Below are 22,737 nucleotides of genomic sequence, written 5' to 3' on the forward strand. Positions count from 1 at the left end.
GGAGCTGAGTGAAAGAATAATGAAGGAGGCGGCATGTGAACTGGGATTTTTAAGACTTCATAAGGTGAATATAGGCTAGGGAAGGAAGCATCCCAGGCACAGGGAACTGTGTGAGCAAAGGAATATTGATGAAAATGTACAAGAGATAGCACTATGATAAATACAAGTCAATTGACATTACAAAACAAAAACATATGGGCTATGGAGAAAAGAATTTTCTGGCATTAAAATTACATGTATTGATACCCCTGTGCATTATGCCTACCTTTCTTCAGACATTAATGATCTATTTTAAAAATCAGAATTAAAACTGTTTAAAATCCAGATTGCTCATATTTTGACAATCTAAAAAAATGTATGATCTCTAGACTCATCTCACAACAACTAGCTCACTAGGCAATAAGCATCACTTGTTTCGCCATCTATTTTTCCCTATGGTTCATTTAGCTTTTCCTTTAGGCATTAAAATATTCTGTCATTGTATATATATTAAAAATTGATATTATTTCATCTTATCTCTCTTCAAGAATCTTTAAATCCCGTGCATATTCAACCATCCTTCTCCTAGTTCATGGGATACCCCTTCCCCCTAGTCAACCTTTTCTGATAAGTCTCCATTATGATAAAGTTTCTCTCTTCCTCATTTAATAATAATAAGCTAGCATTTATATAATGCTTTAAGGTTTGCAAAGCACTTTGTGTATGTTATCTCATTTGATCCTCAAGACAACCCTATGAGGTAGGTCTGCATTATCCCTATTTAACAGATGAGAAAGCTGAGAGAGGAGTTTGTGACTTGCCCAGGGTCACACTGATAGTCTCTGAGGGAAGACTGGAAATCAGGTCTTCCTGACTCCAAGTTTGCTGTGCCACCACCTGCCTTTAAAAATAAGGTAATTTCCCTACTTAATTCTTTTAACTATGTCTATTTTTATGGCTGCTTGATCTTAGGTAATGATTACTACATCTGCTTTTTAAAAAAAAAACATTTGAGGCATAATTTATTCTTCTCCAACCCCTCACCTTAACTCTGTGTATATGCTTCAAAAATATTCCTTTTAAACAGAATCTTGTTGGATTTTACTTTTTAATTCATTCTGCCATCCTCCTCTATTTTATGGATGTAAATGTCATTCACATTCATGGTTATGATTGTTAGGTGGGCTTTTTCTTTATCTTGTCTAATTATAGTATTTCTTCCCTTTGTCCTCCCATCCCTCTCCTTTTAAAAAGAAGGCAGTGAAAGATAGGGAGTTGAATCAACACTAGCTACCTATCATTGCAGTGGTCAGCTCCTATTCCTTTGTCCTTCTTTTCACCTAGCCCAGACCTAAATTACTAGGTTTTACTCTTTTATGCTTCTTGTAATACCCCTCTTTATAATTTATTCTTTGTAAATGAAATCTGTTTGGTTTGTGACAATTCCCTCTCCAATTTTACCCCTCTCTCTGAAACCACACTTCTTCCATCTTTCTGTCCTTGCCTATTTCCTTGTTGATTTTAATCTATTTCTATGCTAAAGTGTGTGTTCAACTTTCTTTCTCCTAGTTCATATATGAATGAGATTCATGAGCTATCTACCCCTCCCACCCCACTACCTCTATATTTGTGTATTAATATGATGTGCCCCTATCATGAGAAATACTAAAAGCTTTTCCTTTTTCCTAATTTCTTCTCTTGTTGATGTAAGCACTTGATCACAGTTTAGGCCTTCCAAATTGAACAAGTATAGCAGTTATCTTTCTAGGCTTCTCTTATGCCCTATGTTTGTATTTCAAAGATTCTACTCAGCTTTGGTTTTCTCAACAGGAATGCTTGAAAGTCTTTTATTCCATTAAAGTTCCATTTTCCTGTTTCCTAACCCTGCAGAACTATATTTAGTTTTCAAGATCAGTTATTCTTAGTTTTAGGCCTTGTTCTTTTGCACTTTAGTATAAAATTTTCCATTTGGCTCTCACAAGGCAAGTGCTCACTCGGAGGTCAGAAGCAGCATTACACGGACACTTTTGAGGTCTCTCTAAAGAACTCTGGAGTAAATCGTGAGACACTGGCACAGGACCACCCAGCACAGCGTGCCTGCATCAAAGAAGGTGCTGTGCTTTATGAGCCAAGTAGAGTTGCAGTAGCTTAAAAGAAAAACAAGATGTGCAAATTTAAAGCCATCTCCACTCCAAATGTTCATAAGGACTATTTATTTATGCCTGACCTGTGGTAGAGCCTTCCAAGCGCGTATCAGTCATGGCTAGAAACATTGTACTTTGATCCCAACACAGTGATGTCATTTTCGTCATCTTCAAGAATGAAAGACAACAATCATATAAAATTTCAAGATTTCCTTTCTCTTCAAGAAGTGGTTGTTAAGTTTTGTGTGATCCTTATTGTGATTCATTGCTACTTGATCTTTTTCATCGTGTTTGCCATGTTTTGACCTGAAAACTCTGGATTTTGAATATGCTATTTCAATTGTTTTTCAAATGTTCAATTCTTTTTCAAATTATTTTCCTCCCAGGAAGTGTCCAGTAAATTCTTTCAATTTTCTTGTGGCCCTTTATCTACAACAGTTCTGAACAGGTTTCTTTTGTGATTTCTTCAATTATGACATTAAGGTTTTTTTGTTTGATCATGGTTTTCAGTGAGTTTGATGATTCTTAAATTATCTCTCCTTATTCTGTTTTTGTTTTTGATAGTAGAGATCTCCCTTCTTCTAATTTTTCAGAATTTTGACTTTGTTCAAGTATTTCTTGTTGCCTCATTGAATTTTTGAGTTATATTTGCTCCATTCTATTCTTCCAGGTATCAACTGCATGGGTAAGATTGTTAACTTTTTATTCTAAGTTTTTTATGCTCTTATCAAGTATTTAAATTTCATTAGTGGCCAATCCATTCTTTTTTTTCCTCAAGTTCTTCTCATGATTATTTTATAATTATTTCTTTCCTAGGGGACTTTATCTTGGGGTTCTTTTAACCCATTATATTTCTTCACTGTAGTAGAGTTGCTCTCCCCTATTTGTTCTTGTATACCACTTCAGATCTTGGATTAGAACTTTTTCCAGGGCCAGGATCTGCCCTCTACAGGCCTAGAGTCAGGAAAACTCAGCTTCCTGAGTTTAAATCTGGCCTCAGACACTTACTAGCTGAAAAACAACCAAAAAAATTCATCACGAATTTTAAATGACTTACAAATAAACTCTTAGAACACAATTTCTCAGGGGATTTCCCAAGTTTTAAGAATGTTGATACAGTAATAAAGTTCCAACTTTACACAGATATGGGAACCTCTAAACCTTCTAGGACAGACAGTTGTCTTTTCTCCTTCTGAAAAATTTCAGGGATGAGGGAGGCTCTACATGAAACATCTCACTTCTTTATAGTCAGATGTATGGTTACTGCTACCACTTTTTAGCATGTGGGTAGGTCTAGGTATTTTCCTGATGTTGTATCAGTGCTATGTCCTGCCTCTTCTACAGTCTGTAATCTCTTGCCCTTCAATCCCTGGACAGGTGGCTAAATGGGTCTAGGCTCTACTTTCTTCCACAGCCTTGGCCTGGGATCTCAATCTCAGCCTATGGCCTGGAAGCGGACTCAGCTCTAGTACTAAGGTTTACCTACTGTCACAGTCGGTAAGTTCTATTTTCTGGAGCTTCCTTCATGGTTATATGTGTTTCTTGCGTAGTCATGTCGGAGGTTCATGGTTCAGATTTCAGGCACTGGAGCGTACTGATAACCCTGGATGGTGCAGTTTTCAAGCTGAACTCCTAAGGCATTCTCAGACCCCTAGATGAGCTGGCACAGGCCATTCCCCTGTGCAGTCACCTACCAAGGTCCAGGGCTTCAGGTTTTTGTCCCAATCAGCCCCTCTAGCTTCAGGCTGATTTTCTACTATATGCCCCAACACTCAGGCACACTGGCTTTGGCCTGATTTTCTTATGCAATCCCCAAACAGGAGGTCTGTGGCCCTGAAGTAGCAGCCTATGTTTCAGTACCCATTTCCTTGAGCTACCTTTTGTATGATGGCGCAATTCTTTGGTTGTTATTTCATTTGGTGCTTTTCTTAATTTTAAATAGGTATTTCTCAATAGACTTAGATTTGCCTAGAATCTTTCCTGTAGCCACCTTCACTGGAAGTCCATTCACCATTACTGAGAAGGGTGGGTGAGTTCAGCTGAAGGACATAGGATTCTTAGGATACAACAGGAAGGCAGATGGTAATGGATATTAGAAGCCATATCCACCTAAAAGCCAGGAGCCTGGAGGGGCCTAGACTTGTGATCATTGGGAAGGAGAGGTCTTAGTGTGATCTGAGCAGGAGGTGGCTTGGGGGTTGGAGGAAGGTATCCCATACCACTTCCAATGACATCTGTCTTCCTACAGTTAGTGATAGAAACCTGGGTAGGTAGGAGTTGGAGGATCACTGGGTTTAGTTCAGGTGGTCTCTGAACTCTGTGCCCCATCACAGGGGAGGGGTGCCTCTTTAAACTCTAGTGCTATCAGCACAGGAGGAGCTCTTGTTTCTTTCAGGGCTTCTGCCACTCCCAAATAGCTGTTCTTCAGTGTTCTTCAAGGCAAAATGCTCACAAGTACTTGAGCAGACTGTTGTTTCCACTTTCTCCTGATCTCTCCAATAATAATAGCACTAATTATTACTAGACTAATAGCACTTCTCCTAGTTCAATCCAGAGTATCAAATCTAGTCTGGAAATGGTATATAGTTCAAGGACATCAAGGCTGAGTAAAAGGCTCTCTTCATATGCTTGTAAAGATCCTTCTGAAATTTGGAACTCAAAATTTAAAAAAAAATTAAAGTTAATAATTGTCTTTACGCGTAATTGGGGAAAAAAAGAAATATTATTTTTTAAAAAAAAGATCCTTCTGCCAATCATCCAGGATATCCCACTTTTATTTTGAGGAATATATGGTCACATTAACAAACTTTATGGGGACCAGAGCAAGGGCTCTGGGCTACTGCACTCTGTCTCCGCAGATCTCAGGAAATGTCAGAGAAGGCTCCAGAGTTGGTCCTTCCCCTCCCTCTCTCTATTCTGAAGGTGATGGGGAATCCAGCCTCTTCTCCACAAGGACCTAATTCTCTGGCCCACAGCAGGACTATCACCAGAGAAGTGCAGAGCCAGAAACCCCAGAAATGAAATAAAGGAGCAGAAACTGGAGCTGACCTGAGCTCTGCTGAGGGTCAACCCTGAGCTTAGCTGCCTCAGACTCAGTACTTGCTCATGGCCCAGCAGAGAAAGATGTAGAGACTCATATTAACTGAGCAAAGTGAAATGAGAAGAACCAAAGGTTTATACAATGTCCCTAGCAATAATGTAAGAGCCAACAACTCTGAGTGCCTCATATTCCTCAACTTCAATTAATGTAACTAGCAAGATATTTTATACTCTGATACCACAAGATATTTCCTGAGTAGCCTTTATTCAACTTGCACCAGTTTATCCTGTACTTCAGTTACATTCTGGATTAAAAAGGCTCTCCTGCGCTGACTCTAGGCAGTTAGGTGGTGCAGTGGATAGAGTGCCGGGACTGGAGTCAGGAAGACTCATCTTCCTGAGTTCAAATCTGGCCTCAGACACTTACTAGCTATGTGATCCTGGGCAAGTCACTGTTTGCCTGTTTTCTGTTTGCCTCAGTTTCCTCGCTTGTAAAATGAACTGGAGAAGGAAAGGGCAAACCACTCTAGTATCATTGCCAGGAAAACCCCAAATGGGGTCAACGAAGAGTCAAACATGACTGAACAACAATATCTAGGTGGCACAGTGGATAGAGAGTCAGGAAAACTTATCTTCCTGAGTTTAAATCTGGCCTCAGACACTTACTAGCTGAAAAACAACCCAAAAAATTCATCATGAATTTTAAATGACTTACATATAAACTTAGAACACAATTTCTCTGGGGATTTCCCAAATTTTTAGAATGCTGATATAGTAATAAAGTTCCAACTTTACATAGACATGGGAATCTCTAAACCTTTTAGGACAGACGGTTGTCTTTTCTCCTTTTGAAAATTTTCAGGGATGAGGGAGGCTCTACATAAAGCATCTCACTTCCTTATAGTGAGATGTATATGGACCTGCTACTGCTACCACTTTTTAGTATGTGCTTCTGATAGAGTAAGAAAGGCTAATTTAATAATAGTTCACATTTACACAGCACTCTGTAGTGTAAGCATTATCACCCTTGTTTTACAAATAAAGAAAACAAAGAAGGGTTTTGTGGTTTATGCAGGGTCAAGCAAATATAAAATGTTAAAGCTTAAATTAGAAGCCAGGCAATAAGATCACAGGATTTTATAATTAGAAGGGACCTTAGGGATGGTCTGGTTCAACCCTTTCACTGTACAGATAAAGGAATTTATTTAGTTATACAGTAAGAGGAAGAATCAGGATTTGAAACCAGATTTTTTTAACTCCACACAGCCACCAGTCTGCCTTTAAAAAGGAAGTCAGTTCTTCATACCATGTAGTTCTAATTAGATGTTTCCAATGACACCACGTAAATACTATTAATACCTTTCTCCTGGATCTAGGAAGAAGTCATTGTAACCATAAGAGGGCATTTTATTTTAGTTTTAGAATTTATTAAATTTTATTTAAATTTTTTTTAATTTTCCATTCCAAATTCTGTCCTTCCAGCTCCTCCCCTACCCATTGAGAAAGCAAGAAATTTGATATCCACTATATGTAATGAAATCATAAAAACATATTTCTACACTAGCCATGTTTGAGAAAGAAAAAAAGCAAGGAAATAAAGTGAAAGAGAATATGCTTCAATCTGCACTCAGAGTTCATCAGTTCTCTCTTATCATGGATCACTGTATTGATCAGAACAATTAAATCTTTCACAACTGACTGTCACTACAATATTGCTGTTAATGTGTATAATATTCTCTTAGTTCTAGTCTCTTCACTTTGCATCAGCTTATATAAGTCTTCACTCTCCACTTCATCATTTCTTTACAGCACAATAGTATTCTATCACAATCATACTCTACTACTTGTTCAGCCATTCCCCAAATAATGGACATCCCAAATGAATGTATTTTGTCTCTTAGTGTTGAACATTTTTCATGATTATAGTCATAACTATGAAGTATCATTTGATCACCTGGGCACGGTCTGGAATTTGGACCTTAGTATGATTTCATTTGAGACTCTGGGTTTTTACTCTAATGCATGCAACTTAACTGATCATAAACCATGGAAAGCAGAATTTTCTGACACTAAAATTATGGGCATATATGAAAACTAACATTAAAAATACTATATGCGTTTTACAACGCAACATGGTATGCTCTAAGTTGTTGCCCACTTTGTTAATCTCTAATCCTGATACCAATTACAGTTAATCTTTTCAATTTGTATTGTCTTACTCTGTAAGATTAAAAATTCCTTGAAAACAAGATGTGTCTTATAAACTTTACTGTAGCTCACCAGAGTCTTTTACTGGCATATCTTACTTTTAACATTTTATATGTGAAAATCCAGATTTACCAAGCCAACAAACTAATACTGTTTATAAAAGGATTCATCAAAGATCATTATGAATAAGTAACATAAATGCTTTTCAACTATGATTCTATTTTAAAATGTAATTTCCATGGAACTTTTTAAGGCATAGCCATTTAACAGGTATAATGTATAAAGCAAGGTACCTAACACCAATATATATATAGAATGCAGTGAATATATGATTATTATGTTCACTTAATAATGAATTCATATGCTGATAAATCATCCCCCTTCTATTTCAAGTGGGGAAGTTAAGCCAATGAGTATCAATCATCACTCAGCTTTTTTCCAACAAAGAAGTTATCTCAAATGCAAAAATAGTTACCATATCAGTGATAATACTTGCAAGTTTATCTGGCAAAATGTCTGATCTTCTTTCCTAAAGTAGAGATATAGCTTATTGAGTCATACTGAAGTCATTAACCATGGTTAATTTTGAATAGATAAAGAGATACTCCTGTGCAAGCCTGCACAGTTTCCATTTTTCCGTTATCTATCTGTTTCACCAAAACCACCCAAAGTAGGGAGAGACTGCTCTATATTAGTTAAGCCTTGATCACATTTCCAAAGTAAAACTGCATTATGATATATTTTTAAAACTTTTTTTTTTGTCAAGGCAATCGGGGTTAAGTGACTTGCCCAGAGTCACACAGCTAGTGAGTGTTATGTGTCTGAGGCCAGATTTGAAACCAGATCCTCCTGACTCCAGGGCCGGTGCTCCCTCAATTTCCAACTCTTTGCCATCAGAAAAGAGCTGCTATAAATATTTTTGTACATATAGGTCCATTTCCTGTTTGTTTTTTGTCTCTTTTGGGAAACAAACGTAGTAATGGTATTGCTAGGTCAAAGGGTATGCAAGATTTTATAGTTCTTTGGACATAGTTCCAACTTGTTCTACAGAATGGTTGAAATCAGTTCACAAATCCACCAACAGTGGTATTTTCCCCCACATCTCCTCCAACATTTGTCATTTTCCTTCTGTCCTATTAGCCAATCTAATAGGTATGAGGAAGTAACTCAGAATCGTCTTAATTTGCATTTCTTCAATCAATAGTGAGTTAGAGCATTTTTCATATGGCTATAGATAGCTTTGATTACTTTATCTGAAAACTTCATATCTTTTGATTATTTATTTTTATAAATTTGACTCAGTTCTCTATATGTTTGAGAAATGAGGCCTTTATCAGAGAAACTTGCTTGAAAATTTTTTTCACAGTTACTATTGCTAATGTATTTCCTGTCATTCTATTCCTCCCCCTCTTTCCCTGCTTATTCTATTCTCTCTCTCCTTTCACCCTGTCCCTCCTCAAAAGCATTTTGCTTCTGACTACCCCGTCCCTTCTATCATCACTTCCCCTTCTCTAATCCCCTGCCCCTTCTACTTTCCTGTAGGGTAACACAGATTTCTATGCCCAACTGAGTGTGAATGTTATTCCCTCTTTGAGCCAATTCTTATAAGAGTAAGGTTCACTCATTCTCGTTTACCTTCCTCCACTTCCCCTCCACTGTAAAAGCTTTTTCTTACCTCTTTTCTGTGAGATAATTTACCTCATTCTACCTGTCCCTTTCCCTTTTTCCCAGTATACTTCTCTCTCACCCCTTAATTTTATTTATGATATTTCTTTTTTTATGATATTTCTTGAGGAGGGCATAAAAAGCAGCTTGGCTTAAAAGAGAACATTGATATTACAACAAAATCCAAGGAGAGGGAAGAAAAATCCACACCATGAAGCATTTTTGTTTGTGCTTCTTGGCTATATCTGAGCATCATCACTGCTGGAAGCATTTTCCTACTGGTTCACACATCATACTGTTTCCAGTCCCCAGTAATATCCACCCATATCAATTCCTGAAGTAATGCTTCCTGCTTGAAAAAGCTGAGAGGAAAAAAAAAAGCTATTCTATTAACAACTTTACAAATTAGCTAAAAGTATCACTTACCAACATGCAGGCTTAAAAGGTGACACTATCATGAAGTTACATGATCCTACTAGGAAGAATGGATGATCATTTTGTCATATTCATATGACTTAAGCAGAGAGAACATTCTCTACAAATGATACTACTATTCCATTCCCCATGTACAAATATGGCTCACAATTTAATGAATTTATTTTTACCCTAGAGTGGGAAGCTGCTCTCATTTTCAGTCTTGCAGAGTTTCTTTTTTAGGTACTAGAGTTTATCAAAACTAGGGGGAGAGGTGAGCTCGGAAAGAAGCTAAAGGAACAGAAATGAAAGGAAAAAAAATCATATACTCTCATATTCTGTTAGGAGGCATTTCAAGATGTGTCTAGCCTTCCCATATGTACAAAAATACTTACAGTAGCACTTTATATCATAGCAAAGAACTGGAAACAAAGTGGGTATCAATCAGGTGGGGAACAGCTTTACAAATTATGATATATGAATGTATTAGACTATTGTAGCACTGTAAGAAATGGCAAAAAAAGTCATATTTAGAGACACCTGGGAAGATTTATGAATTGATGAAAAGTGAAATGAGCAGACCAAGAGAACAATTTATATGAATACAATAAGGCAGAACAACTGCGAACATTTAAAGAACTCTGATCAGTGCAATTACCAACCAATTACCAAATACTGATGAAGCACACTTTCTACCTCTTGGTACAGAGGTGAAGGACTAGATGTGCAGAATGAGACACACATTTTCAGACATGGCCAACGTGTGGATTTGTTTGTCTGACTACACTTATCTGATGTGAAGGATGGTTTTTATTTTGTAGCAGGAGGCAGTGTTGTTGAGGGGAGAGAAGGTAGGTAGTACTGACCCCCTTACCCCAATGAAAAATTGAAAACAAAACATTTAAACAATACACAGAAAAGAGAAGAGAAGAAAATTCAGAAGGTGCACCAAACAAGCAGGACAATTCTGGTACTACTGTGTTAAATTTCATTTACACTTAAAAACTACACAATAGAAGTTCAGTTAACACTCCTCTTTTTCTATTCTTTGTATACTGAAATGTTCACACACATATTGATGTTTGTTCAGTTCATAATAAAAAAGAAAATTTAAAAATAGCTTTACCCATCATTGGCTGCTTTACATAAGTACCCTTTCCTTCTCAACATTAAAGACTAAAGCTTTCATCTTTCTGAACTGAAAGAACACGTCTCTCCTTCCCACTCCACACCCCGCCCCTCCTTCATTTTAATAAACCTGCAAAAACTTGAAAAGTCCTAGTGTCTAGTACAGGAGATGGTCCAGGAACATCACTGAAGTCTCAGAGCCTCTCCCTGCTCAGCTGGACATTTCCTAACACTGGACAAATTGTACCTCCAGCTCAGTGAGAGTGCACAGCAATGGTCTTTCACCCTCCAAGCTGATTGTTAGCTTTTCATAGGAATCAGCGGGGAAGCACATGTGAACCCTCTGGTGATGGTGAGCATGCCCTGCCTTGTGGGGCTCTGCATGTAGATGAAGCCGACTCTCAGGCTGGCTGAGCTGCCCTGCTTCATTCTCAGAGAAGCCCTTTTCTCCGGCTTGGCTCCCTGCTGGGACAGCCCTTTTCAACCTTTCTATCCCCCCCTCAATCTCTTCTCCTGCAGAACATAGAGAAACTTGATTAGAATAAAGACCTAGGGAACATGTTTTATTTTCCCCCGTTCAATCCATTTTAGAAAAGCTTTTAATTGGTTTTAAAAAGATGCTAAACAAAATGTGATGATGTTTTTCAGTCTTCATGATCTACGCACTCCACTTTTTATATTCTCAAGGGGACACTAAACCGATCATTAAGTTCTTTATAGGGCTAAATTTGAAACACATCTACTCAACTCCAGGTTCATACAAGTCCAAGTATTTGTTTAGCAAAATTTAAACTATAAAGAACATTATCTTAGTGACTCGAGTCTGACATTCATTTTTAGACCTGCAATGGAAGGGCAAAACCCTCAGACAATTACACAGGAGAACAGGAGGGTTTGTACGCCAGCTTTAGTGAGCCAATTTACAATGCAGGGGGACAGGAGTGGGGGTGGGAGTATCTTGATACACAACACAGCTCCCCTGAAGTAATTGTCTTGCTCGGGCATGTGCACACATGATTTTTCTGGGTAGAATCATACCATATGTAAAATTAAGGTTTCTGTGTGGCTTATTATTATTGCATTGCATATCAGTGCAATTACATTCTTTTTTTTAGAAGAATGCCTACAGCTGAGCTGCTTAGTGCCAAATTTCTTACCAATGACACTTGACAGTTCCGTGTTTCTACAGTTTTGCCAAACTTCCACAGTCATACACCCTTAATATTTCACTGAAGAAATCTACCTGAAAAGCCTTACTGATAATGGCTTGGAAAAAAAAAACATTTCTATCTCTCAATGACAAAAATTCTCAACTTAGGATCTGCCTGAAAGATTCTCCTTACTTTCAGTAACAGTTTATGCTAATTTAAAAAGCATATAAGAACACATGATAATATTTTTATTTAGAGAATTATAGGCCACCCAGAAATAATTTGACTATTCAATTCTCCTTTCCCACATCCAAATATAAAAAAGAACCATCTCACCTAGAAGCCTAGGTTACAATTGCCAAATTCTGATTAAGTGTAGGATGACCGCTTGTGCTTCAAAAGACTTTAATGCTATTTAGTATTTTATCTCCCTTCTATTATTTAATCACCATCATATATCTGCAACTTTACAATTCCTTAAAGAAATTCTGACTTAACTGATTATACAATTGTCTTTTAGCTTTGTTCCAAATTATATCAGATATACTAAATGCACATCCCTTCCAACATCTGAGAAGCTTATGAAGTCCCATTTCTTTCTGAATCCTCCCTTGATAAATGTTTCCACTCACCAACCCTCCAAACAACATCACAAGAGTTCTCATTCATTCATTACTTATTAAACGCCTACTATGGTCACTGTGCTATGGTGTATACAAGAAGAATGGGACAATCCTACCCTAAAACAGCTTACTATCATTTATAAATGTAAACAGCTCATTTTCTGCTCTTGTCCAATTTAAAATCTGCATTCCCATTCTACAGGTTTACCTCTACCACTACTGTCTGAGTTTGATTGCAAGTATTTCCACGATTGGAGCATGCTAAGTGTAATTTCCTTTGTACAAAGTCTAGCACGGGGTAAAAATGTGTAACTAAAAATATTGTGGTGAGGGACTTCTGTGGAAAATGGTGGCTCCTTTGTTTTACTTTGAGAACAAATTTCACCAACAATTCTTGGTGGCTAGAAAAGTGTGTACCCTGGATAGTCCATCTGCTTGAAACTACCAAATTAAGGCTGCAGGAGGAAAAATGGATCTCAGAAAAGATTTTTTAGGGATGGAAGATTGGTAAAGATTGATTTTTCATCTCGGTAAATTTAAATTTATGTGAACATTAAAAGAAACAGGGAATGGAAATTTGCATATTCTTTTCTCCCTAAAGGAGAATTTTTCTCCCTAAAGGTCTTCTAAGACCTGACAGAAGCTAAAACTCTAATTATTAAGTTTACAGAAGGATAATAAAAACTTCTCCAAAGTCTTTGTAAGTTATGTTCCTTTACACTATAATCCTGAATACAATATTAAATTATTAGATTAAAAATTAGATACATCAGATTAACATTAATTTTTCTATGTTACTTAGATTAACTCCAGTCTCAGATAAAAGATTAAATCATTTTTATTCCCAAACACTGATATTAATGTTTTCAAGTCAGTACTTTAAAACTTTTATATTTGGCTTCTGACTGTAATATCTTTAAGGTTACAGGATGAAAAAAAGCTTGCTTACTTTGTCAATCAAGTGAATTTATATTTTGCGATATAACCAATCAGGTTCCAGCAGATACTACATTTTAATATTTCTAACTTACTCCTGTAAGTATATTGGAAGATTGGTGATTTTGGTAGCATAATAGATTCTAACATATATGAATAAAATGTGTAAGCATACTAATTAAAATCTGGACTGTATTCATGCTTCCCAAATACCTTTCCAAGTCAGTAAAGGATCAGAAAACCAACCCTTCTATATAAATATAAATTAATTTAAAAAATATTTTCATGAAATAATTCCAAGTTTCTCCAAAACACAAACTTTTAGAAAGTTCAATATAAAGGTGAATGAGAATGGGGAGGGTGTGTGTTCAACCTATTTTACCTAAACATGACCTCTAATAGGTCCTAAACACAATAACAGAAATGGTGGAGAAATTTTTTTTACTTCATTTAAAAAATGATTTCAAATTTATAAACCAGAGAATAAACAAAAAGTTCTGATAAATTAATCAGAAAGATTAAAATACTGGAAACATCTACAGAAGAAGACTCCACTTGTGGAGATGCTCAAGAAAACAGAAAACTGTTTAAGACCTGGTTTTAAGTTCTGCCTCTGACACATACTAGTTGTGTGACCACACTGAACATCTCAGTGCCCCCAGGCAATCCTCTAAAACAGTAAAGAGAAGTTGCTGACCTATAATAGTGTAGGAAGTTTCCACACTTGGAGTTCTAGACTTTCCACACTGATGAAATCACAGTTCAGTAGGAAAAACAAAAAAACAAAAAAAACAAAAATAAAAACAAAATTCCTCCAAAACTTTGACTTTACTCAGCAACAGTGCAACAATATGTATGCCTTTTACAAAACACTAATGAACATTACCATTACTTATCGAGCTTTGTTAAAACTGATTTTACCTGAGGTGGTGCCTTCTTCAGTAATACGAGAAGGGCCTGCAATACTAGATTGGAAAATCGAGGTCCAATAGGGACATAATCTAAAAGATAAGAATGTTATGTTTGTGGATTAAAAACACACATGTACAGATTTTGAGAGTTCACATTTTTATTTATCAATAAGTACACACACACATGCTAAGCAATAACCAAGTGTCCCCAAAAGCAAGGCAAAAAGTCTAAGGATGGTGAGGGAAGGACTGGATACTGTACCATATGAATATTAATTAAAAGAGGTGGAGATGGCTAGCCTAGAAAAGACTTAAAAGAGTGAGGACATCATAGCTATCTTGAACTTGAAGGGCTATTGCCATGTACAAGAGCCTGGCTCTGTTTGGTCCCAGAAACAGAATGAGGGGCAGTTCATGAAAGTCTCAGGGGTATATTTAGGCTCAATGTGAAGAAAAACATTCTAACAATGAAAACTGGTCCAAATTGGAAATGGGTAGCCTAAGATTTCCCATGAAGGGAGGTCTTTAGGCAGAGGCTAGATGACATTCTGGTCATGTGCAGACTAGACTTGACCTTAGAGGCTCTTTTCAATTTTAAGATTCTGTGACTTGGATTTTACTAAGCAGTTCTGAGGAATTAGCAAAAATTTTAAGAATTCAGGTCCACACATATAGAATAAAAATTAAAATGAAGGAATAACATAAATTACAGTAAGATAAATAATCAGGAAACATTTATTAAACACTTGCTAAAATATTATTTAAATCAATTACTACATATTATGTACATATGGTATATCTATGTAACTAAATAAATAGCAGAGACACAGGAATTTAGCCAATATTACCTACCTATTTAACACCTTAAGCAGGGGTGGGGAACCTGGGGCCTCCAGGTCCTTGGGTGTGGCCTTTTGACTGAGTCCAAGTTGTACAGAACAAATCCTTTTATTAAGGGGATTTGTTCTGTGAAATTTGGATTCAGTCAAAAGTCCACACTTGAGGATCTAGAAGATTACAGGTGACCTTGAGGCTGAAAGTCCAGAGTGTCACCCTCCCCTCCCCCATCCTCCTCAGCCTTAAGATTCACCCACTGCGCTAAAGCTAAAAGAAAGGACTGTAATTACCTATAGCCTGAGAAGGTTCTTCTTTTGATTAGAATGAGGTTAAAACAATTGCTCAGTACTTATAAATACGCTTTATTAGTATTATTGGTATTAAAATATATTGTACTTAATTCCCCTTAACTTCCATTTTTAACTTTTCCACGTTATGTGTACAATCAATTTCTCTCTAGTACCTAAGAACTACATAAACATGGAAATTGTTCAGTGGTACATTTGGCACCATCTCCCTGATCGATATGTTGGGAGAAGGTAGAGCAGGGAGTAGAGTAGAGCAGCTACTTAGTACGAAGGAAGGGAGCATCTATTTTAACGTGGCCTGCTACAAGAAGAAACCATGGAGAACATGGCCATATGACCAGCACATAAATAGCAATGGCAGCGCAGGTGAATTGCTGGCAGAGTCACCTCCAGAATACAACAAATTGGGACAACTATTCCAGGGCCTAGTTTTTTTGGGGGGGGTTGAGTGGAGGTAGGATATGGACTTTCCTGATGCAACCCATCTTTTAGACAGTAATTCAGAAAGACAGCAAGCAGAATATGAAGATGGTTGTGCTAGCTGATAATTAAAACAGACCCACCAGCCATAAATTCCACCCAATATCACTGACAAAAGCCCCAGGCCCACTTTACACACTCCACTCAAGATACATGTTTCGTTACTTTTTCCCCTTCATGGCTCCAGCGTGGTCAGAAGCCGCAGAGTGAGGACTACAGAGGTTTAAGGAAATGGCAGAGTGCAGTATGACAATGGTCAGATCCAGGGCAGCCCGGATGCCCAGTCCCCATCTGGCTATAAATATTTAAATGGAAAAGCACTACTGGCCTATTAACCCAACTCCAACCTCTCTTGCTAGTTTCAGTGACCACATTCTATGACAACGCTAAACTGGCCTTGTCTCTGTTCCTCACATGACACTCTAGGTCCCACCTCCACACCTGTGGTACTGCTCAGCCCTCTTGCCTTGAATGAGTACTCCTTCTTCACCTGTCTCATAGAATCTCGCCCCCTTCCTCCAAGATGAAGCTCAAGCAGTAAATTCTACTAATTCCTGTCAACAGCTAGTGCCCAATTTAACTACTTTGCAACTATTTTGTATGTATATGTATACAAAAAAAATAGTTACACAAACGTACACACATAATGTCTCCCGGCCCACCCTTCCCCCACACATATCTTGGCTGTCTTCCCCATTAGGATGTAAGCTTCTCATAAGCAGAGATTATTTCGTTCTCTGTATTTGTATCCCCAGCACCTAGCACAGTGCTTGGACATAGTAGGCACTTAATAAACACTTGACTGGATGACTTTGGATTAAGAGATGTGGATTTTAACCTTGTGCATAGGATCATAGATTAAAAGCTTGAGTTATCTTAGAGATCAGTTAGACTTCTTCATTTACAGACAAAGAAACTGAGGTAAACCGACTTGCTGAAAGTTCCATAATAGGTGGCAGAACCAAAATTTGATCCTTTTGTCTCCAAAGACAGTGCTGTTTCCACTGGATCTCATTAAAAGTAAGACATTTCAATAAAGCATACTAAACTAAATTTATGAATACTCACTATTCTTTTTTATAATAAAAATATTAGTTATAGCATATCATATATATACACCAATGTATATAACTCACCTAAAAGTCTCTCAATGTCATCCACAACCACACAACTGAGCTGGGATTTATATGCATCATCAAAGATCTGTAAGAGAACAAAACCACTTACTATTTTCCTGAGCTTCATAATTATGACAAATCCCAAGAAAATGAACCTTAGTTATTATTATTATTATTATTAAACAACACCTAAAGAAAGTACAGTAAAACCTCATTAATCTATACCACACTCATTCAGAATCCTAAAATGTTAAACTTGACATCAATCTAATCCCCTTATTTTATGGATTAAGAAACTGAGGCCCAGGGAGGGAAGCTGGCATGACCAAAATGTCTCTAGTTAACCAAAGAGTTCCTACTAGAACCCAGACTTCCTAATCATTCCAATGTTCCTTCCATTATGCCACAACCAATGTGTAATTTTCTAGGAAGATCTGAAGTTCACCTTTTACATTATCCTATAGTCAGTCCACCAATTCTGATCCTATTACCTCTGAAAGGTTTCTGACATCTGTCCCTTCTTTTCCATTACCATTTGGATCATATTATTTTAACAGGTAGGGAACTTATAAGGCATTTAATCCAACTTCTTGTTTTACATAAGAGGGAACTGAGGCCCACAGGGGTGAAGTGTCATCCCTAACCACACAGGTCATAAGGTTCAGAAGAAGAATTCAAGCTCAAGAGTTCTCACTACAAATTTGAGGACCTTTCCACCACACCACACTTCTATTTCCCCTCACTCACACATTTTTACCCAAACTATTATAAAAAGCTCCTAAGTGATCTCCCAAGTTCCCGTACATTCTACATGTAATCATCAGGTGATCCAGTTCTGGCTTTACCCCTAGGCAGGTCAAAATGAAATTCCAGTTTACAGACATTCTAATTGCCAATCAGATAATTCCATTTTGATATCTTCTTATTACTTCAAACTAAACCTGTCTAAAATTGAATTCACTTCCTTGCCCTATCCCCTAAAGAGCTTCCTTCCTAATTTCCCTAAGTTTACCTTGGTATTAGCTATCAATTCTCCAGGTCACCCAGGCAGAAAACCACAAAATCATTTTTGATGTTGGGAATTGCTTGATTTTTAATAGCTACAAGATCTTCTAGTTTAACCTCATTTTATGTTTGGCTTTTTTTTTTTTATATTTGGGGTTAAGTGACTTGCCCAGGGTCATATAGCTAGAAAGTGCCAAGTGTTTGGTCTAAGGCCATATTTGAACTCAGGTCCTCCTAACTTCATGGCTGATGCTCTATCTACTGCGCCACCTAGCTGCCCCCTCAACCTCATTTTAGAGATGAACTGAGGACCATAGAAATGAAGTGGCTTGTCTGAAGTCAGATGCGCAATATGCAGATTACATTTATTGTTGTTTTTCAGTTGTTTCAGTCACATCTGACTCTCTATGACCCTACTTGGGGTTTTCTTGGCAAAGATACTAGAGTGGTTTGCCATTTTCTTCTCCAGCTCATTTTTTAGGAAACTGAGGCAAATTGGGTTAAGTGACTTGCCCAGGGTCACACAGCCAACTGTCTGAGGGCACATTTGAACTCAGGTCTTCCTGACTCCAGACTTAGTGTTCCATTCACTGTGCTACCAAGTTGCCCTTCATGCATATTATATAATGTTTCTCAAAACCAGTAAGAAAGGGGTACAACAAAGGGATTGGGCTGCTTCTCTTGAGAAGATTCTGCCCTATTCATGGGGCAGCAAACAACTTGCCATTTGGGCAGGTTAACAGGGACAATCCAAGGGAAGGGGTCAGCCACTGGAGGCATTTGGGGTAAAAGACACAAGTCCCCAGGGCAGAGTCCACTGAGAATGAAAGCAAATGAGGGAACAGATAAGTGAGAGGAGGGAGAATTCAATTTAATTCAACTCAACTAACATTTGTTAAGTACCTGGAATGTTTACCAAGGTAGGTGCTGAGAGAAAATACAAACTAGAGATCAAAGACTGAGAGCTGAAAGGAACTATAGAGATTATCTAGTTCAATCTTCTCATCTTACAGATGAGGAACCTGAAGCCTACATAATATGGTGCCTACTCTCATAAAGGTTACAGTCTACTGGGGGATATGATACAAACATGAATAACAATAATATAAAGTGACAAGTGGTAAATGCTTAAAAAATTTAAGCAAAGTGCTCAATGAAGGTTGAAGGAAAGCAAGCCACAAGAAATAAGCATTTATTATTGTTGTCATTTTAGTTGTGTCCAACTCTTTCTTGGCAAAGATACTGGAGTGGTTTGCCATTTCCTTCTTCAGTTCATTTTACAGATGAGGAAACTGAGGCAAACAAGGTGAAGTGACTTGCCTAGTGTCACACAGTAAGTGCCTGAGGTCAAATTTGAACTCAGGAAGATGAGTCTTCCTGACTTCAGGACTGGCAGTCTGTGCACTATGGTGCCACCTAGCTGCCCTGATTAGCACTATGTGCTAGGAACTGTTAGGTGTTGGAATACAAACAGAAAAATGAAATTATGCCTATTCTCAAAGTGCTTACATTCTACCAAGGGAGACAAGCACATATGTAAGTATATAATAGAATAAATGTATACATAATATATAACAAATACAAGGTAATTAAATATAAGTTATTAATTATAAAAATAAGTTAAAAATTAAATATGTTAGGAAGGGAGAGCACTTGAAGTATGGGGATCAGTAAAGGCTTCCTCTAGAAGGTGGTGTTTGAGCTGCATCTTGAAGAAAGGAATTCTGTGAAGTAGGGATGAGTGCACTCCAGAATGGTGTTAGCAAAGGCTCGGAGATGGGAAATAAAGCACCAAGTGAGGAAAAACAAGAAGACCAGATTGGCTGGATTGTACAGCATGGAAAAAGGAGTAATATATAACAAGGCTGATAAAATAAGTTGGGGCCAGGTTGTGAAGTGCTTTAAAAGCCAAATGGAGGAGATTATGTCTTATTCTAGAAGCAACAGGGAGGCACTGGAGTTTACTGAGTTGAGGTGTAACATGATCAGAGCTTTGTTTTAGGAAAATCATTCTGGCAGAAGGGTAGAAACTAGATTGGAATGGGGATGACTTAATGCTAGGAGACCAATTAAGAAGCTATTGCAATCAAGCCAAGAGGTAACAAGGGCCTGAATTAGAGTGGTGGCTGTATGAGAAGGGATCAAGGGGGAAGAAATGCTGCGAAAGTAGAAATGGAAAGATATGACAACTGATTGGATATGTAGGGTGACAGACAGGAATCAGATAGTGCCAAGGTTAGGGAACTTGAAGGCTAGAGGAATGGTGGTGCCTTTGACACAAACAGGAAAGTCTAAAGAGGTATGGGTTCAGAGTGAAGGGAGATGAATCCTGTTTTAGATATGTTGCATTGTGATGTCTCCAAAACAGTCTGCAATGTACCAGAAGTAGTTGGTCATACAGAATTGAAGCTCAGGAGAGAGACTGGGGCTGGATATACAGATTTGTTTATTATCTGAATAGAGATTATAATTAAACTCATGGGAGCTGATGATGTTACTAAGAAAGAGTATATAGAGAGAAGAGAACCCAGAACAGAGCCTTGGGAAACACCCACAATTCAGGAATATATCATAACATCATAATATCAGGAATATTCATAACACCATCAGCTGGAAGGAACCTCAGAGGTAATTTAGTTCAATTCCCTCATTTTATATATGAGGAAGCTGACAGCCACAGGAGATTAGAAGTCCACGTAGCTAGGAGTAAAACCAGGGGAGGGTACTGTCACAAAAGTGACTGTCACAGAAGAAAAAAAAAAACTTATTTGGTGGGAGAAGGGGAAGATGGGGAAAATCAAGGAAGGCAGTGATATTTGAGCTGGGATTCAAAGACTGGATAGGAATTTAACAGGTAGAAGAGCAAGAGGTGGGAATTCTTGGCAATGGGAAGAATGAGGAAAAGATTGGAAGCAGGGAAAGGGAAGGGGGCAGGTGTATGCAGGGACAAGTAATATGGCTTGATTGGAGGGCGGAGTGATGTAAGATAAAGCTGGAAAGGCAGGTTGGTAATGGTACTTATAATGGTAGTCTCTTGTGATTTGATGAAGATACACACAGCTCAAACTTAAAGGGAACTTACCTAGCTATAATTTATTGGTATTAAAACAAAGGCTGCAGGGAGCACATATGCCAGTCTGTGACACAGACACCTGCATTGCTTTTGTTCTGAAACAGAACATGTCACAGCACACCCAAAGTCCTATCTAAAGCTATTCAGCTGTATCAGGACCACAAACCAACAGGAACATTGGAGCTCATGCTATTTTATACCCAAGAGGACAAAGGAAGTTGGGGAGCCTTGTGCAAATGCACCAGTCTCAGATAAGCATCCAGAGTAAACTGGGTGAGAATACACCTGGGGAGGGGTTGGTAAAATTCTTATGGTGTTTAGTAGTTGCACTTATGGATTCATCAGTCATTCTAATTATTCCTGTCGACTAGTTCCCCACCTCTTTCTGGAGACAGGGGCTTAAATTTAAGGGAACCCATGGAGCACCAAATCATGGGGATGCTTGAATGTCAGACTAAAGAGTTTGAATCTGAATCACAAAGACTAGATTCCACAGCCTTTTGGCCATAATATTGATCCCTTTGTTACCAAAAATAATAAAAAGCACTACATATGTATAATTACTCTGTAATAAGGATGGTGAATCTGTAGCAAAGGAACACTTCTGAAGCAGCCCTCTTAATATTCTTTATACCATGCTGCTCTTTGAGGAAAACAAAAAGGGAAGGGAAAGAAAGAAACCTTTATAATAGTACTTATTCATGTGCCAGGCACTGTGCTAAGTACTTTTACAAATACTATCTCTTTTGATCCTCACAACAACCTTGGGAGGTAGGTGCTATTATTATCCCCATTTTACAGTTGAGGAAATTCAGGCAGACAGAGGTTGAGTGACTTGCCTAGGGTGACACAGCTAGTCAGTTTCTGAGGTTGGATTTGAACTCAAGTATTCCTGACTTCAGGTCCACTGCTCTACCCACTGTGATACCAGCTGTCTCAGAAAGAAAATGCAGAAGAGCATACTTTTATAGTATAATTTATATGGTATCTGAAGAAAAAAAACTTTCTTCTTTTTTGCTGCAGAAATGAAAATATCTTTCAAAATCCTACCCAAGGCTTTAATGCAAATATACATTTACCTCCACTGGGCTCTCATCATTCCTATAGACTTGAAGTATAACAGCATTTCCAGGATATTGCCTCAGCTATACAAGTTTCTGGAATCTAAACTCAACTTCAAAGCAACTTGGAAGGCCACAATGCTAGAAGGTCCATTTTCCTAGGTCCACTTGGTACTTCTGCAAAGAGGTTCACAGTTGGACAGGTAGGCAGAAGCCAAGAATTGTGCTCAGAACCTTTACTGCCTTCCTTAGATCATATAATTCACAAAGCAACAACCTGCACTCCAGTGGTTCTACTGGATTGCTTAGCATCCAGGAAGAAAAAAGCTTCAGTTAGCAATAGCCCACAGGCAGTAATTTCTCAAGGCTGGTAGCTAAAAGAACTGCTAATGGGCTAATTAGTAGCCAGGGAGGGAAGCCTGGCTCCTGCAACCATCTCAACAACCTACTGACTTTGACAATAAAGATGCTGTCTGAGTTGCAACTTGATCTGATTTCAATTTAACTATGATAACAAGAAAAACACTTTATCTACTTGTCTTCAAGTTGGGGCTCATTTCCTCATGTAGGATTTCAGTAACTTAACATGCTCTGAGTATAGTCATACATGCATAGTCTTAAGTCTCTCTCTTGACAGTCACATGCTTACTCTCCTAT

General features: G+C 37.8%; 1 protein-coding gene across 1 annotated transcript in view; it reads right to left on the reverse strand.

Annotated features, from left to right (window-relative positions):
• NSF (N-ethylmaleimide sensitive factor, vesicle fusing ATPase) overlaps window positions 1-22,737 on the reverse strand; it is a 210,981-nt gene that overhangs the window by 31,270 nt on the left and 156,974 nt on the right. Inside the window, 2 exon segments of the mRNA XM_027872966.1 lie at window positions 14,209-14,288; window positions 16,960-17,026. Of these exon segments, the coding sequence (XP_027728767.1) occupies window positions 14,209-14,288; window positions 16,960-17,026 (147 nt within the window).

Source organism: Vombatus ursinus, unplaced genomic scaffold, assembly GCF_900497805.2.
Source record: "Vombatus ursinus unplaced genomic scaffold, bare-nosed wombat genome assembly UNPS02014801.1, whole genome shotgun sequence".
Taxonomy (NCBI): domain Eukaryota; kingdom Metazoa; phylum Chordata; class Mammalia; order Diprotodontia; family Vombatidae; genus Vombatus; species Vombatus ursinus.